The 18,424-nt window shown below is 49.1% G+C and overlaps 1 protein-coding gene and 2 long non-coding RNA genes across 10 annotated transcripts in view; 2 read left to right on the top strand and 1 right to left on the bottom strand.

Moving 5' to 3' along the window:
* Positions 1 to 2,623: 2,623 nt before the first annotated feature.
* MARK2 (microtubule affinity regulating kinase 2) overlaps positions 2,624 to 18,424 on the top strand; it is a 56,468-nt gene continuing 40,667 nt past the window's right edge. For all 8 annotated transcript variants that reach the window (XM_049644085.1, XM_049644066.1, XM_049644076.1 and 5 more), the window contains exon 1: positions 2,624 to 2,772. In XM_049644085.1, the coding sequence (XP_049500042.1) occupies positions 2,719 to 2,772 (54 nt within the window). In that variant the 5' untranslated portion in view covers positions 2,624 to 2,718. The remainder of the gene's footprint in view (positions 2,773 to 18,424) is intronic.
* LOC125931856 (uncharacterized) lies at positions 4,523 to 17,484 on the bottom strand. The gene is made up of 2 exons (XR_007460496.1): positions 17,324 to 17,484; positions 4,523 to 9,195 (listed from the first exon to the last, which is right to left on the bottom strand). It is a non-coding gene; the product is annotated as an uncharacterized LOC125931856 (long non-coding RNA).
* Positions 9,189 to 14,208, top strand: LOC125931862 (uncharacterized). The gene is made up of 2 exons (XR_007460499.1): positions 9,189 to 12,247; positions 12,382 to 14,208. It is a non-coding gene; the product is annotated as an uncharacterized LOC125931862 (long non-coding RNA).

Here is an 18,424-nt window from a genome sequence, read left to right as displayed (position 1 = left end):
GGGTGAGAGCCAGAGTGAGAAGCAGGGAGGAGGTAGAGTTTGCTTAGACAAGAGCATGACAGGAAAGACCCCCTTCGAGCTCACCTCCCTTTGCTCCTCCAACTCCTTCCTTCCCCCCACCCCCAGCCTCCGAACGCTACGGGGCACAGAAATCAGCCTTGTGTCTCCCTTTGGCCACCAGAGGGCAGACCATTCTCGCGGATTTTCGGGATGAATTTGGGGTGGGGGGAGTGGACTGTCCTCTGTCCTCACCTTTCCCCCTCATCTCCTTCTGTGTTCCTTCATCACCTTCTTCCTCGATGGCTGGGTGCCTGACTGGAGCTGGAGCGGGCCACGGGGAGGTGTCCTGGAGTACCGTAGGTGGCACCTGTTGCCATTTAAGAAGTCCGTCCGTCCCATCCTCCCATTGCGTCTGTCCAGCTGTCTATTTCTCTGGGTGACCTGGCCATGGGCTCCGCTCAAGATGGGGTAGATGGGAAGTGGAAGTCATCAAGTGTCAGAGGTCCGTCCAGCACTTTTTCCCACAATTCCTGGGACCTCTCTGCTCCTGTACCTTTGGGGACTTGCTGCTTGAGCCTGGTCTCTGGCTCCAGAGGAGATTCTGGCTTCTGCCCACCTTAAGGGGCTGTTGAGCCCTGGGAGGGAGGTGGGGCAAGTTCCAACACGTCCAGGGGACAGCTTGGAGCTGCAGGGGACAGCTTGGAGCCAGAAAAATCAAACTAGCCTACAGCCTCTACCTGGTGAGACAATCTAGGAGGAAGTGAAGAGTGGACTCAGTTTGCCAAGCGGGCTTCCTGTTGGAGTTGAAGGCTCTTAAAAGATGAGAGAGACCTCACTTTATTGATGAAACTCAAGTCCAGGAAAGAAGGGACCTTCTCCAGGTGCCCATTCTTTGTGCCATCCTGACGAATCCTCGTTGTCAACCAGTTTCTCTTTTCTGTGAGTTTTATTGTCTTTGAAGGGATAAATGAAAAATGAATTAAGATGAAAATGTCTCTTGGGGCTGCTGGGCGGCTCAGTCAGTTAAGCATCCGACTTTAGCTCGGGTCATGATCTCGCGGTCCGGTGAGTTGGAGCCCCGTGTCTGGCTCTGTGCTGACAGCTCAGAGCCTGGAGCCTGCTTCCGATTCTGTGTCTCCCTCTCTCTCTGCCCCTCCCCTGCTCACGCGCTCTCTCTCTCAAAAATAAATAAACATTAAAAAAATTTAAAAAAAAAAAGGGGGAGAATGCCTCTCCTGCCTTGCTTTACAGGGGTATTTTAAAAGGTAACTGGCGTGACTCAGTATCACCATAGTGCAATGTCATTTTGTGCTATTTTGAACAATTAAAAAAAAAGGTAAGTGGAATTCAAAGATGTTATTTAGAATGTCATCACTGAAACAAAGGCATAAATTCTCTTAATATAAGGACGTCGAGGAGCCCAAACTCAGAGATGTTATGTAATCTTTCCAAGATCACATAGCATTTTCCTTCCACAGAGCTGCGGCTGGAACACAGGGCTGGAGGGGGAACCCCTGTAGCCTCCCACAGCTGGGAGACAAGGAGGCCGACCGGCTGCCTGCCCCGGACCTTAAGAAACAGTGCGGATTAGATGTGGGGTGTATGGATAAACAGAATCCAAGACAGACGATGGCAGGTGAAGAATGTTAAGTAGACAGGTAAAAGACGCTGCCTTTGACAGGTGACACACATGTTGATAGGTTGGATGATAAAAACGAGATGGATTTTACCAGCGGACTGATGAGCGGACACGCAACCGGGGAAGTTGTTTTAGAACCAAAGGATGCCAATCGTTGGGACGGCTAACAGCCTTATTTTCTATTTGGTCAAACAATAAACATGCACAGGTGATCCACGCTCCCCGTTCAGGTTTGAAAATACCCGGAAACTGACGGAAAGAAACGAACAGTCCGACCGGGTACCACCCCAGGAACGACTCGGGGCTCGCCGGGTCTCGGGTGTTGCCGGAAATGGCCGACGACCGCGGTCGGCTGCGGGGCGGGACGGGGGCGTGGCCGGTTCCCTGCACGCGGAGCGGCTTCGGGTGTTTCCGGAAACCGCGGCGAGCCTGCTTGAAGTGGGCGGGGAAAGGCCTATGGGCGTGGCTGGAGTTCCCCGAGTGGCTTCGTAGATTTCCGTAAACAGAGCCGAAGCTTCGTCTTCGGAATCGAGGCGGCGCGCGCGTCCCCAGGAGTAATCTTCTTCGGGTGTTTCCGGAATTCACCCGTAGTCCGAGGCCAGGAGGAGGAGGCGCGCCCCCCCGCCCGTACCTCGCCGCTTCGGATGTTTCCGGCTGCTGCCGGCGGAAAGAGCCGAGGGCCGGCGGTGGTGGCGGCCATGTTGGGAGCAGCAGGTCCGGCGGCGGCTGCCTGTGTGCCGGGCGCGGAGCAGTGCCGCTGAGGGCAGGGGAGGAGCGAGGCAGGCGGCCGGCTGCGGCGGCAGAGAGTAGGCGGAGCGGCGCGGCCCGGCCGAAAGGCGGCACAGCCCAGCCGGGGGTCGGGGGGGTGCGGTCCGGAGCCGCTCGGAGCCGGCGCGGCCTAGCCCGAGCGGCGCATCCCCGGGCTGGCGTGAGCGGCTGCCCGGCCTCCCCGCACCCCCGGCCGGGGCCCATGCGGCGGGTGCCCCTGCTGTGAGAAGCCCCGCCCGGCCGGGCTCCGCGCCTTCCCTTCCCTCCCTTCCTCCAAGCTTCTCGGTTCCCTCCCCTGAGATACCGGCGCCATGTCCAGCGCCCGGACCCCCCTACCCACGCTGAACGAGAGGGACACGGAGCAGGTAAGGAGCCCCGAGGGCTCCCCGAATTCTCTGGCTGGGCCCCTGCACCTTGCAGAGCCTCCTCCCTCCTCTGCTCTCCTCGTGCCCCTGCTGCCACCCTGCAAGCCTCGACTGCCCTGTCATCTGGCTCTCGGCCTCGCACATCCCCCTCTCAGTCCCGTCCTGGGACCCACCTCGTCCCGACTCCAAGCTGCACACTTGCTGACCCCCGTCTCCCCTCACCGCCCTCCTGCGCTCTTCCGTATTATCTCCCTAGCTTCCCCTTCTCTTCCCTTTTTCTCTCAGGGGCCTTTTCTGGTCTTCCTCCACCCACGCTTAAAGCCGCCACCCTCCTGCTCCTCGAACAGCACCCCGCGATTTGCCCCAGATCGTTGTCCCCCTCTTCCTCCCATCTCTCCGGCCTCGCTTCTGCTCCTCCCGCACCGGTTCTCCCAGTCCCTGGTTGTCACCCTCAGGGTCCTTGCCCCGGAGTGTGTTCTCGATCCCTCTCCTCTTCCAGTTCCCCCGCTTTCCCCCCCCCCCTTTCCCCTCCCCCCCCCTCCCCCCCCCTTGTTCCCCCCCCCCCTTCCTTCTCCAAATTGTGCTCTCCCTCATGCTTGCAACCCACCAGCTCCACCCTCATCACCTTTCCAAATGGTTCGCCTACTCTTTGCTCATCACTTTCCCTTCTTTTCTCCAGGAGCTCCCCGGTGCCTCGCGCTGGCATTTGTTGCTTCCGTGTTTCCCAGACTGCTGTCATGCGCATAGTTTTCCCACAGGTTGTCTTTGGGGTTCCAGTCTGAAGGGTTCCCTTCAGAGTCTGGATCCCTCGCGTTCTGCCCCCCCCCCCCCCCCCCCTCCCCCCCCCCAGGGGTTTGGCCGAAGTCTCTCCGCCTCCTGTTTCTCCCCGAGCGCTTTACCAGCCTGCTCCCCGGACTTGTCCTTTGGAGGGAGAACATCCCTCCGGCCCCACTTTATGGGGACAACCTGTTGCTGAGTCCTCTCCCCGGCCACGCTGCATTACCCTTCTGTCTTTTCACACCGCAGCGCGAGCCATGATGCCTTCCTGTGTCTTCACTCCTGGCTCTGTCACTTTTCATAGTTTCTTCCTCCTTGTTGGGTACCTTCCGGTTTCTCTGCCCTCACCCGGTCTTCCTCACGCTACCTGCCTCAGTGAGGCTTGCCTTCATCTCCGCGTTAGTCTCTTGCCTCCTTCACCCCGTATCTGTTTTCCCCACCGAGGCCCCTGTCCTTTCCCTCCCGATGGGCTAGTCTTTGTAACTCGCCGTCCGGGGGCATTCAGCGTACTAGTTTCTTGAGCTATACGCCACCTCCTCCCCCCCTCCTCGTCCTGGCAATCACTGCTATCATCTGTCACCCAAGCTTTAGCGTTTTCTGTGTCACCCTACCTGTGAGCTGAGAGGCGTCCGCTTTCCACCCCTCCCCTTTCTGTCACCGTGTCCGGCGTCCCTTGCTGACTGCTGGCTGCTGTGTGGAGAGTCCCCTGCCTGGCACACCCTCGTTGGCGGAGAAGTTTACTAGGCCAGAAAAACTCGAGTTGAAAAAGGAGCTCTTCTCCCCTGGGGCTGCAGCGCTTTTTTTTTTTTTTTTTTGCATCCTTTTCCCTTATTACACCCTTTATGTTTTCCTGTCGCGCCCTTCTTTCTCCGCAGCCCGATAGAACCGTCGTTATGTTCTATCGCGTGTTCACATCCTTCCCTGAAAAATCTTCCCTCGTTTCATTGTCCTACGTTTTTCTCTTGTGTCACCTCCCCCCCCCCCCCCCTTGCTCTCTGTCACCTGGGCAGTCAGGAGCTCCACAAGCAATTGTGGCCCCGAGTTTTTCTCTGTGCTGGTTGACCCTTTCGTTACGGACGGATTGATTGCTTCTGGGGGTGAAATGAGTTGAGGGGGAGGGATGGTGAATTTCTGTTTCCTCGCTGGGTTTTGCAACTGGCTCTGCATGGGACTGAGGTCTTTGGAAACCAGAGCATGGTCTGTATCTCAGGGTCTGGCCCTCACTTGCCGGCTGTTTTCTCTCCTTGCCGGGAACCTCTTTTTCTAGGCTCTCTTGAGGTTCCCCATTCCATTCCTTTTCCTGTCGCACCCTCTGTGTTAGCAGGTAAGCCCTGCTCACCAGAGAACTTTCCCAGACTGTTGATTATGAGCTGGTAGGAGGAGGCCAAGTGACTGACTGGCACCCTTAGGCATGTGGGGAGTGGTTGTGGAGTGCCTACTCTCTCCGCGAGGCTGTGGGGGGCATTGTGTTCAGCAAAGTAGAGTAACAGACTGCCTCAATGTGGTTTCTTTGTGCTGTTTACCAAATGTAAATGTATTCCCGCCGTGGTCTTTTTTTTTTTTCTTGTGATGTGTGCATTGATTTCCTCTCTTCCCTACATGCCTCGAATACTGCTGAGCGCATAGTAGGAAGTCGGTGCACACCCGCTGATTCGGTGCGAGCTAATCGGGTGAGCCGGTCGGGAACGGAAGCTGCCCCTTCGCTAACTTCGTCTAGAGCCACGGCTGCATACTTTGTCGTCCTGTTCCAAATTATGAATTACTCATCCTGTTTGCACTCTTTGTGGACTTAGGCTCCCCTGAGCCACTTCATCGCTTCTGCTGCCCGTCCTCAAGGTAGCCAGGCATACTATTTGCTCGATATTAAGTCTCGTCCCGGTGACAGCGCAGCCTTTGAAAAAGCTTGGATATACCGGCAGATGCCCGTATTTTTCAAACCAAGAGAAAAGACACGTAGCAGCCCCTCGCGTCACGAGGCCAGGGATGCCAGAAGCATTGGCCTCCTTTAGAATAGCTCGTTGTCACCAGGTAAGAGCAAGGACGCTCTCAGTCCTGTCGCTGTTCTAGTTGAAATAGTCACAGAAGTTCAGTCGTTGCGGTAAATCCTAACGTTATGAAATAAAAAGCAAGGGGTTTGGTTGGGCTGATCCCCTCCCTGCAAAGATTCTCTATCACTGTGTTTAGGTTTAAATTATTTAAGCTGGTTTCCCCAGGAAATGGGTAAACTCTACTGGTTGTCTTCAAGCTCCAATCTCTTTTTTAGCTCTTCCTCTCCCCCTTTCTTTAAAACATGTGGCTGATGAGAAGCTGTTTCCAGGAGCTCTTTGATCACATCTGAATTAAACACACATAACACACACACACACACACACACACACACACAGAAAATGTTGAAGCATAAAAATAAACCTTGTACTGCAGGAAGATTGCCTGTTTGCTGTCGGATTCTGCTCCTAGCACTGGAAGTGGGAGCTAAAAGAAAGTCAAGCCCCCCTCTTTAAGATGATTTTTGTGACACCTGGTTTCGAATGTGCTTTTTTCCCAGCTCTAGACTCTTCTTTCTTTTGCAGGAGGGTTGTGACCTGGGGCTGGTAGTTTTGGGGATTCTCAGTCTGTGAGCTGAGCTTTCTGTCCAGTTCTCCGAATGGCTCTGCTGGCCTGGAGGCTTGGCTGTGGTGACAGCAATCAGCATGTAGGATGCCTGTCCTCCAGCCAGCGGCGGCGGCAACAATAGGCTAGGCAGGTGCGGAGAGGGGTCCGGCTTCCCAGAGTTCACCTGCCGCTACTACGTGGAACACCTGGGAGGGGGGCCGCCCCACCTCTGGGCCTCAGGAACCACGAGCGAGAGGGCTTCCGGGGCTTCCGAGGGAAAAGAGGAGGCTTTCGGAGGCTTTCACTACCGGCCTCGCTTCTGCTGCAGTGCGCAAGGGAGGGGGGTTGCTCTCGTTCTTCTCGGGTGCGAGTAGCATTGTTTATTCTCTTGGGTGGTTCTAGGAAGAGGAGTGTGGAAGTCTGGATGAAGTGAGCAAAGCTGACTTACGGAATCCTGTAAAGAACAACCGAGCCGCTCCAGACACATCTCCCTTGGATGCCAGGGTTGATTCTGGCTGAACGTTGCCAACGCTGAATAATTTGGTTTTAGTGTCTCCTCTGGTAGAGAGCTCGGGTGGCTCTCATTTCACTCCATGCCTGTGAGCCGGGCGGTGCTGTGCTCTGCGTACGGACTCTGACTTCTGCCCTTTGACTCTGGCCAAGGGCTCCTTAGTGGGGCTGCCTTCTGGTCAGGGATGTGGGTGGACGTCAGAGCATACGTTCTCGCTTCCTGCGTGGCCCTAGAAATTAAGAGTGAGGCCTCGTTAGAGCGAGGGCTCTGGGAGTCTAGAGATCACAGAGTCGCTCGCCATACCGTGATCTTTGAACCCAGTGAAGGTAACCACTTAGTAAATTGTGATAATTTCTCTCTAATGTGTGGGCTTTGGGAAGTAGCTAAACAGACGGATTCAAGACAGTCGTTGAAACTTGGTCTGCTTTAGATTAAAATCAAGTTCACACAGGGATGACTGCATCTTTCAGATGGTGACCAAAGACTGGGCCTGAGATTTCTTTTCATGGTCAGTGTCTTAACTGATGCCTGTGAGGTAGGAAGAAATTGAGAATTTGTTTGCCTGAGAGGTTTGCATCGTTAGGTCTCATGGGAGTCAAAAACTTCTCAGACCAGACCGTCTCCCCTTTGGACGGAACGGCCCAGCTCTCGGTGGGCATTTGACCAGGACTAACCCGTGCCTTCACGAACTCTTTCCCATTGCACACTCAGCCACCTGGCTGGCACTTCTCTCCTCCCAGGAGCTTCCATGACTTTCCTACATATGTATTATGTCGACGGGAATGAATATTTTATGCCTAGAGTGCAGCCAAGCCTCAGACTCTGTGGCCCATTATCGACGAGTGGGGTGGGGGCTGGGCGCCACCTTTGGCCCCATGATAGCTCTGCTAAATGGGCTCCCCCCCCCCCCACCACAGCAGCACTTTGAAGCCCATTAATGGATTGGGATGAAGTAACCTCCGCAGATGGGAAGGGCGAGGAGGGTGGTTGTCCTTCCTTCCCCAAGACTGCCTGGTGAGGCTTTCCTGCAGTCACCAGGGCCAGCCCCAGCTCCGTCTGCTTAGTTAAGCTGTGGACTGTGGCTGCTAGGCTTTTGCTATGAGAGGAGGTAGAGAAAGGGCTTGATTCTCTTGTAGCCTCTGGTGCTGCCGGGTTTGCACTTTCCTATCAAAGCAGAAACCGAGAAGGATGTGGAAAGGGTGGGTGGAGTTTAACCTAGGCCTTCCTCCTTCAGCGGAAGTTCAGCGGTGACAAACCACATAGGTGGCTGAGTTTCCTCCTGTTGATGGGAGACTCCAGCATTCGTACCTTTTTGCACTTACAGCTTGGATTCTCCAGGCTTCCTCGCAGCCTTCATCAAACGAGAGTGAGTCACTGCAGTGTTATCTCTGCCTTTTCCCCTTCTGTCTCAGCAAAGGGAAGAGGGAGCCTTTACAAACTTTGTGGGGGAGGAAAACACCCGTTTCCCACTTCTGGCATGGGAAGAGGCCATGTATCCCGACGTTAACTCTGAAATCTCTCACGCTCGGAGCGGAATGCCACCACCCCGCTACAGCCCTCTTGGTGTAGGCATTGAATGTCATTGCTGTCTTTTAGGCTGTGATGGCCTGATTCTGAAACACCACGAGAGGATCTGGTCTCTTGGTGTCCAGTCGTCTTTCGGAGAAGGAGGCAATCCAGTTCCTTCTCTTGCCCCCTTGACCTGCTCCTCCTTGAGGGTGTAGAAGTAGATCCCTTCATCTGTATGTCTGCCCTTTGCTAGAGGGTTTGAAGTTTCTCAGTCCCTGTGCCCTCTCCCTACTTGCATTTATCCCTACGTTTTTCATTAGAAAACGGCAAAAAGGGCAAAAACAAATGTGTGTCCTTTTGCTCATCACATAGTGAACCTTCCACTTCTAAAGCCATGTAACCTCAGGTTTGGTAGGCGAGGGCGAGCCGGACACTGATATTGATGGCTAGGTGAATCCTGAGGGACAACAGATAGGAGGGTGGAAGAAGGGGGGCGGGGAGAGAGGAGAAAGGGAGGGGTGTGTTCAGTGACTGGCTCCCAGCCACCTTTTTCTTTTTAACATGAGGAAGGCGGAGCAGACCAGAGGCTTCTCTGTAGAACCAGTCAAGCTGGTTTTGAGCAGCTTCGGCCTATTTTCCCCTGTGTTCTTTGGGAAGTTGGCCATACAAAGGTCTGCCTCCTCTGGGGCTCTGCTCATTGAGGTGTGAGTCTGGATGAGGTCTGTAAACACCCCCATTCCCCCTCATTACTGAACGGGCCTCTGAGCACGAGTGGGCTTTCTCTACACCCAGTGCTGTTCAAGGCAACTTTGTCCTCCGCACCTGTCACTGGAAACTCTAAGATACAACTCCTTTCCTTGGACCCCCTTTGCAAGTCACAGCTTGGCAAAAGGCCCTCCAGCCTGGCCAGGGAAAAGCGATTGGGTTTGTGGTTTATGGATCGGGAACTGACTCCTGGCTCTTGTGATCTGGCTGCTAAATCCACTGAGGCCCCAGTCCTTTTGGCTTGATGCAGTGGGACTGTCTGTCCAGGCCTGCTGGGGAAGAAAAAAGGAGAGAGAATAGTTTTTGGTCTTTGGCAGCTCAGGAGGTTAACAGTTTAAGTGTGTTCCTGATCAGGTACCCGTAGGAAAGGTGGGAGTCATCAGTCACCACGTGCTGGCACTTCCTGAACAGCAGCAGGAAGCCTTTCTCAGGGGAAAGACATAGGATTCTGAGGCTCCTCTGACCATCAGAGCTACTAATACAGCAGGATTGTTTTCCCAGTCCCCCAGTAAACGGAAAACTCCCATGTCCAAAAGTTTGGTGATTAATGAGTGAAACCACCTGCAAACATAGTTCCAGCCCTCGTCCTTGCCCTTGCCCTTGGGGAGCAGGTTGCTTCTGTCACTGCTACAATGATCTACTCATTGCTTCTCTTGAGCACCATTTCACTGAGGGTTTTGGTTACTGATACTCTGTGTAAAGGGCGGCTCCTTTTCCTGCACCTTCTTTAGACCCAAGGATCTGCTGGCCCTCCCTTACCCCTTATCACTCCCCCCCATCCCCCTACCCCCGCCAGATGGCCATCATCTGAGTGTCTTTGCATGTGGTGTTGGATGTGCTTGTGACTTGTTGCTTCGTTTGGGCCCACAAGTGTTTGAATGACTGGTTCTGTAGTCACAGGAAGTGGGGCCCCATAGGCCTGCTTGGTCTAGCAATAGCATTCTAATTGAGTTGAGCTTATGGCGGAGTGGAAAGGAGATCCCAGCACTTGGGGACTTCTAATAAGTGGTATGTTCTTGTTAGAGCGGGCTCTGCAGCTTGATTCCCCTGTGCTGGAATCTTGGTCAGCCCCTACTGTGACCCTGGGCTTACCTAATTGTTCCAGGCCTGTTAGCTCACCTGTAAAAAAAGGAGTAATGATAGTCCCTATCTTGTAGGTATAGTTGTGAGCATCAGAGAAGTTAACGATTGTAAAACACTTTAAAACAACACCTGACAGGACATAACAATCCTCATGATCACTGTTCTTAGTTGAGCGACTTGGTGGGTTTTCTCTGAACACCATACAACTCCAGGTCAGTATGCGTTGGAAATTCTCTGTAATTGATTGAAAGAATCTTGGTTTCTTTTAACGTTTATTTATTTTTGAGACAGAGAGAGACAGAGCATGAACAGGGGAGGGGCAGAGAGAGAGGGAGACACAGAATCGGAAACAGGCTCCAGGCTCTGAGCTGTCAGCACAGAGCCCGACGCGGGGCTGGAACTCACAGACCGTGAGATCATGACCTGAGCCGAAGTCGGACGCTTAACCGACTGGGCCACCCAGGCGCCCCAAGAATCTTGGTTTCTTTTAGTCATTAGGGTCCCTCAGGTGCTTTTTCCAGCATTAAAAAAAAAATTTGTGGTTGTTTATTTTACTTTATTTGTTGAAGCTAGCCAGCTATCTGAATAGAATGCTTTTGGAAAGGTTTATGTGCTCTTGAGATCATTTTAAAAAATGGGGATGCGTTTATTTACAAGATATCAATATCAGGTGATTTTATTGATTAACAAAACGAAACAACCCAAAACACTACCTTCTGCCTGCCCATACTTCTGTGTCGTGAATGGTAATGGTGGTGGTGGTGTTGTGTGTGCGGCCTCATCAAGGGAGGATCCAGATCCAAAGTCACCAGACCATGGGTTTTTTTCTGAGTGCTGGGATCCAGCCGATTGCATGGGATTTTTTTCCATGTTCCTTTCTTCAGGTGCAGTATTTACCCTTTGGCAACAGGAGAAAGCTCCCTGTTTCTCTTAAAGACCACATGGGAACTTAGCAGCTAATGATTTTAGGTTCCTTTTTCACTAGCAAAGAGGCCTTCAGGGGCAAGCCCTTGTTATCTCTGTTGGCTTCTCTGCAGTGAGAAGAAAGCCTCCCCTTTGTGAGGCCTGGAAGGGTCACAGCCATTTCTCGGCTGCCCCTGTGAGTTTGTGGACTTTGAATCTTGGGCTGAGATTTTGGTCTCGGTTGGTTCCTTGTTTATCTTTGTCTCTCTTGCGGCTCCTAGAGCCTGAGCGCCTGGTCAGAACAGCAAGTAACTTGCTTAGTTTTTTCACACTGCAACTGCAGCCCAGGAGAAAGGTAACAGTGTCGCCTCAGCTCATCAGGGAATGTTTCTTTGACTGTGTTTTCCTCTCTCTTTTGACCTCTCTGCTGACTTATCTCACTTCCTTTTTTTTTTTTTTTTTTTTTTCCCTGTTTGGTTTCTTTGAACTCTGTTCCTTCATTACCGCTGCCCATCTCGGGTTTTCATCTGTCCCCCTCTGCCTTACCTGTTTCTATGCCTCTTTTGTGGCATGGCTCGGGAGAGGAATTCTGATAGTCTGAGATCTCCTTCATGTATAGAATCCCAGTACCACCCAGTCCTTTCTCCTGTTCCTCTGATTTCTGTAAAGTTAGGGATTTGCAGCTTTAGCACACATTTTCTTTTTATGTCTCTGGAGCCACCTTCCTCAGTAAAGCCAGGCCTGGCGATCTGACAGCTTCTTAGGGTCGGCATCCTAGTTTCCCTGGTGATAGGGTCTAAGCCAGTTCTGGGCCGTTTCCTCTGGCCTATCCGGAATGCTGTAACGCTGGATCCTGTCTTGGGAGGGATCTGAGGTGGCACTTGTGAATTTTGGCAGTGCGATATTGAATGTGGTCCCCAAAGTGTGGTTTGAGGACCCTGGGGCTCCCTAAGGTCCATTCAGTGGTACACGAAATCAAAGTGAGTTTCATCAGAACATGAACGCAGTATCTGCTTTTTACCATTGTGGCTCTGTCCGTATACAGTGGAGTTTTCCAGAGGCTGAATGATGTGTGCTGACATCATCACTCTTGGCTAATGAAATGTGTGCTTTTGTATTCTTGTGTTTTCTAGAATTTTTAAGGTAGTCCTTTAAGGTATAAATAGAGATGTTTTCAGTGATGCGCTCAGTTTGTTTTCAGTACTTCTCCGGGACTCTTACTATCTTTCTTCACTTGTGCCTGCTCTAAGCCCTGTAAACCTCGTTATTGTCCTGGAAATCCTTATTTTGATATCCCACCATTTTCCTGGCATCTTTGAGGAAACACAATAAGAAGTAAGTGCAGCTTGTAAAACGTACTTGTAAAAACTTTCGGGAAAGCTTCTAATTTTAAAAATTTTACTTACAACTTACTTTAGCACTTGATTCTAACATAGAGGAAAATTTATCATATTTCTCTTATATTCAAGGATGGATTGTTGACTTTAAAAAGGGAGATTAGAAGACTTGCAACCTCTGTTTACTGAAATGGACATATCAACAAGTGAATGGGAGGAGTCTGAAGAGTCTAGGCAAAACCGTAAATAAGAAATTAGAAGAGATGACACTGTAACGAGAGCTATCTTCTCCTCAGCTTTATAGATGTTAATAACGTACTTTATTACGTCTTACGCAACTGAACGCGGTTCAGGTAGTGCTGTAGTGCCAGTTCAGGTGCAACATCACGTCAAGACCGATCATTCAAAGTTGAAAGAAAAAGGAATCGAGAACTTCTGGTGTATACACCATGAGCTCTTGAAAAGCCAAACTTTGCTCCAGCTTTTCAACCTAGAAGTGAAAAAAAAGTCACTGAATCTTACGGGACACGTTCGGACGTTCTTTGGCTGGAAAAGCCCACCCGGTAGCCGAGAGACTGAGAAGGTCTCGAACGGCAGACGTTGCCGAACGCCCGCTGGGCGGAGAGTCCGTGAAACGCAGGGCAGCGCCGCTTTGTGTGTACCATGACTCGTCGAATCAGAGGCTTAGGTACGAATGTGAAGACTGAGTTCACATCTTGTTTACGGAATTGTACTTTTGCCTTACAAACGAGATTTACAGACGTGGCTCAACTTGTGTCAGCACCAACTACGCTTCAGAGAATTTTCCTTTACGTGAACGCTCAGCAGTGAACGCGAGTAGCGATCAATACGCAACGGGTTGAATAACTCTCTTGACTTTCATGGTTCATCCTGGAAGAACTTCGTTTCCGTTTGCGCTGTTGCACAGAAGTAATGGCAGAGAAAATCGCTGGCGGCGTAACGTAAATCAAGGCAGTGGCACCGAACTCTGCTGGCGATCGTAGTCGTGAACTTCTCTCCTGCTAGACACTTGTGGTTTAAGGAGGGGAGGGGCATTTTCACTTGAGTGGGTCCTAAAAATTATTAATTTTTATTAAGTCTCAACCCTCTAATAAAAGTCTCTTTAATATTTTGAGTGATGAAATGCCAAGTATCTATGGGGCACTGGTGCCGTATCCCATCGTGCAGTGACGCTCTCGAGAAAACGTACTAGTGTGTTGGAGCTGAACCAGTTGCATGGATCATCATTTTAACTTGAAAGACCAACTACAGTTGTTCACGCTTGAGTATTTAGTGGACATTTTCTTGAAAGTGAGCGAAGTGAGTCTGTCACCGTTGCCAGTCATAAAAGTCAAGCTTGCAAGCAAAAATGAGAATTTTCAAAAACTTGGATTTGTCAAAGACGTTTTTGATGAGATCAGTGGTAAAATTAGTGGAATGTGATCTTTTGATATTGTATGAAATGTCAATATTTGGAAATTCTGTATAATTCAACGAAGGCATATTTCCCAGATTGCCAGTAGGTAAAAGAGCCATTCAAAGTGCAAGATGACCAGTGTATTTTAACATAAAAAGTACACAGCAGATTCATTGATAGGAGCGCCTAGGGGGCTCAGTCGGTTGGGTGTCTGACTCTTGATTTCGGCTCAGGTCATGATCTCACGGTTCGTGAGATTGAGCCCCATGTTGGGCTCTGCGCTGAGAGCGTGGAGCCTGCTTGGGATTTTCTCTCTCTCTCTCTCTCTCTCTCTCTCTCTCTGCTCCTCCCCCCGGCCCCAGAATAAATAAGTAAACTTAAAAAGAAAAGATTCATTGATAAAATTGCAGATTGCAACTAGCTTTTAAAAACTACTACTTTTGAGTTTGGGTCTGGTGTCAAAGAAGAAAATTCTGAAAAGCTATTAAACTCCCATTTTCCAGCCACAGGTCTATATGAAGTGAGATTTTTCTTCATATCTTACAACTGGAGCAGCATATTGAAACACATCGGATGCAGAAGCAGATATAAGAAGTTGGTGCTCTTTCATTAAGCTAGACATTAAAGAGATGTACAACAGTGTAAAACAGTGCAGCTTTTGCCGTGAATTTAATTTTGTTTTTGAAAGTACTGGTTGTTTTTTGGTTTTGTTTTTTTTTGTAAAAAAAATAGGTTGTTTGTATAAACATGTAATGGGTTTATTGTTTTGAATGAATTAATAAAAATATTTTTTAAATCACCATTTTAGTTTCTAATAAGGTAGCTGTCGATAACTATAACCCACGTAAACCAAAGATTTGTGCAGTCCTCAGTAATTTTTTTAAGAGCGTAAAGAGTTCTTGAGACCAAAAAGTGAGAAAATTTTTGTTTATAGACAAAACTTGAGTTGATTGTCCGTCTTGGGTTGGGTACTTGCAGTGACTTCATAGGGATCCTTGTTTACCATTCAGGCTGCCATACGGTCCCTGTCTGGGCCTCAGAGACTTTGACCCAAGCTACCTTTTTTCCTTCTAATGCGTATAGCATTGGCCCCATGGGGGTTTGTTGTTGTTTTATCAGTGGTTCGTCTTATTCCCTTTCTGCCTTTTTCCTTAATTTTTTTTCTTTCTCTCATTTTTCTTTCTCTTTATTCCTCTCTTTTAAGCCCCCCCCCCCCCTTTTGTCATTTTTTCTTTAGTTTTTTAGCATGGGGGTTTTTGGGGTTTTGTCTGGCATTGTGTTTTGATTGGATTATGAGATCAGTTCATGGGGCGGACTTCCTTTGGTATGTGTGAAATTGTGGTTTGGCAAATACAGTTTTTTCATTAAAAATAAGTAACTCACGTTTACATGTAATGGGTTTATTATGTTCTTTTACTTTTTATTCTTAAATTTTTTTTTAATGTTTATTTTCGGGAGACAGAGAAAGACAGAGCATGAGCAGGGGAGGGGCAGAGAGAGAGAGGGAGATACAGATTCTGAAGCAGGCCCCAGGCCCCCAGCTAGCAGCACAGAGCCTAATGTGGGACTCCAACTCACAAGCAGTGAGTTCTGACCTGAGCTGAAGTCAGACACTTAAGCCACGGAGCCACACAGGTGCCCCTATTATGTTCTTTTAAATGAATGGATACATCTTTAAATCTTTGCTCTTATTTTCTTTTCTCTATTATCTTTTCTCGATTTCTCTTATTAATACAGTAAATATTAATAGATATTATCTACATAAACAAATGCTTTTTGGGGACTCAATTATTTTTAATAGTTGCAGGGAGTTTCTGAAACCAAAAAGCAGAAGAATCATAGTCGTAGACAAAACTTGGATGACTTCTCCCTGGCTTTGGTTGGCCAGTTTATTGGTAATTTCATAAAAAAACATTTTGCAGTTCCCAGCCCCTGCCTAGTCCTGGCTGTGCCTCAAAAAGGCACTTGCTGCCTTGGTTTTCTGTTGTTCTAGCTGAGGAAGGGGATTTTCAGCTACCTGAGGAACTGTGACCAAAGTTGGCTCCTTTTCTCTTCAAAAACAGAGCATTGACCTTGTAAGTTTTCTTAAACAGTTATCTTTTTTAAATTTTGAGATAATTTTAAATGAAAAGTTGCACAGCTAACCCAAAGAGTGCTTGGACGTTCTTCACTCAGCTTCCCCTTGCGTTAACATCTTCTATAACCACAGAACACGTATCAGAACTAAGAATTAACCTCAGTATAATACTATCAGCCACAGTACAGAACTTGCTCAGATTTCATCAGTTTTTCCACTGATGTGCTTTTTCTTTTCCAGGACCCAGTACGGGCTTTAATTGTCATATCCCGTAGTCTCCTGAAATCTGTGACCATTTCGGGGCACCTGGGTGGCTCAGTCGGTTAAGCGTCCGACTTTGGCTCAGGTCATGATCTCACGGCTCGTGAGTTCGAGCCCCACGTCAGGCTCTGTGCTAGCAGCCCAGAGCCTGGAGCCTGCTTCCTGTTCTATGTCTCCCTCTCTCTCTCTGCCCCTCCTCCGCTCATGCTGTGTCTCTCTCTCTCTCAAAATAAACATTAAACAAATTTTTTTTTTTTTAAATCTGTGACCATTTCTTTAATCTTCCCATGTCTTTTAGGACGTTGACGGTTTTGAAGAGTACTGGTTAGTTTATAGAATGTTCCCTGATTATGGTAACCTAAAATTTTCTCATGGCCTGGTGCTTTAACTCCCATGTTTTCATTGTGGTAAAATACACGCATCAGATTTAGCGTTTTAATCTTTTCTTTTTTAATTTTTCATTTAAGTTTATTTTTAATTTTTTTTTAATGTTTCTCTCTGAGCAGAGACACAGCATGAGTGGGGGAGGGGCAGAGAGAGAGGGAGACACAGAATCCGAAGCAGGCTCCAGGCTCTGAGCTGTCAGCACAGAGCCTGACACGGGGCTCGGACTCATAAACCGTGAGATCATGACCTGAGCCGAAGTTGGTCGCTCAACCTCGCTCAACCGACTGAGCCACCCAGGCGCCCCAAGTTTATATTTATTTTTGAGACAGAGAGAGGGGGACAGAGGATCCGAAGCGGGCTTTGCTGACAGCAGATAACCCAATGCGGGGCTCGAACTAAAAAAGATCGCAGGAACATGACCTGAGCCGAAGTCAGATGCTTAACCGACTGAGCCACCCAGGCGCCCCACCCCCCATTTTTATCTTGTAAGTCGGGTGGCATTAAGTACATTCACAATGTCATGTAACCATCTACTATTTCTAGAAATTGTTCATCGTCCCAAACAAATTTTGTATCAATTAAATAGTAACTCTCCATCTCCCACTCCCCCAGTCTCTTGTAACCTTTATTTTACTTTCTGTCTCTATGGATTTGACTACTCTAGGTACCTCATGTAAGTTGAATCATACAGTATTTGTTTTTTGTGTGTCTGGCTCATTATACTTAATGTTTTCAAGGCTCATCCGTGTTGTAGCTTTAATTCCATTTTAAAAGTTCACTTGGGTTTTCCTATGATGGTATGTATTGAGTTGATATGTTAGAAAATATAGTTAAGATTATGTTGTAATTGGCTTAGTGATATTATTTTAAATGAATTAATAGACAACGTAGCATTTTCTAAGTTTTAGTTAGAATACAGTGCGTATACTCACATAAAGAAAAGCGATTTGAGGTCCTTAATAGTTCAGAGTATAAAGGGTTTCCAGACAGAAGTGTGAGAATATCTTTTGTAGACTGGCATTGGGCTTGATCATCCCTGTTCTTGATTGGTTGGCTACTTGCTATGACCTCATACTAGCCTTTGTTTTGCAATTCCCAGGGTCCTGGCTGGGCTGCAGGAAGGTACTTGCTGCCTTGGTTTGCAGTCATTCTAGCTGAGGAAGCTGGTTCTCAGTGACCCGAGGGACTTTGACCAAAGTTGGCTTTTTTCCTCCTTCTAATATAGAACATTGGCCTTTGTTTCCCCATTAAAAGGATCATTTGGCTTACTTGGATTTCATTATGACGGATTTTTTTTTAAGCTTATGCATTGGCTATTGGTCAATTCCAAATTTGAAAACTGCAAAGCTTGCTTAGCCTCTATCCTTGAAGAACCTTGGTGCCTGTAATAGCTGAAGGCTGGGAGGCTCCAGTCACCCACTATGGCCAGAACACCCAACACCCAACAGTCTGCTCCCTGGGTGGCTGCAGAGCCTACACACTCTGTTCCTATTTCTTCTGTGCTTAACTCCTTGTTGGCCCTGTTTCTTTTTTTTTTTTTTTTTTCAACGTTTTTTATTCATTTTTAGGACAGAGAGAGACAGAGCATGAACGGGGGAGGGGCAGAGAGAGAGGGAGACACAGAATCGGAAACATGCTCCAGGCTCCGAGCCATCAGCCCAGAGCCTGACGCGGGGCTCGAACTCACGGACCGCGAGATCGTGACCTGGCTGAAGTCGGACGCCCAACCGACTGCGCCACCCAGGCGCCCCTGGCCCTGTTTCTTAAACATGCCTGCCAAATCTGACACTTAACAGAGATAGCTTTATCTGCCCCCCCCCCCCCCACCCCCAGAGGTAAGCAGATTTGGTGTGTAACAGTAACGTGTGAACTTTGCTTGATGAGTCTTTAAGGGACAGGTCAAATAGCAGTGGATACATAGTTTCTAAGGTATCCTATGGGGGTGCCTGGATGGCTCAGATGCTTAATGGGCTGCCTCTTGATTTCGGCCCAGGGTTTGTGGGATCAAGTCCCATGTCAGGCTCCACACTGTC

Source organism: Panthera uncia, chromosome D1 (assembly GCF_023721935.1).
Source record: "Panthera uncia isolate 11264 chromosome D1, Puncia_PCG_1.0, whole genome shotgun sequence".
Classification (NCBI taxonomy): Eukaryota; Metazoa; Chordata; class Mammalia; order Carnivora; family Felidae; genus Panthera; species Panthera uncia.
The sequence above is the reverse complement of the archived record's forward strand: the minus strand, read 5'-3'. Positions and strand labels throughout refer to the sequence as shown.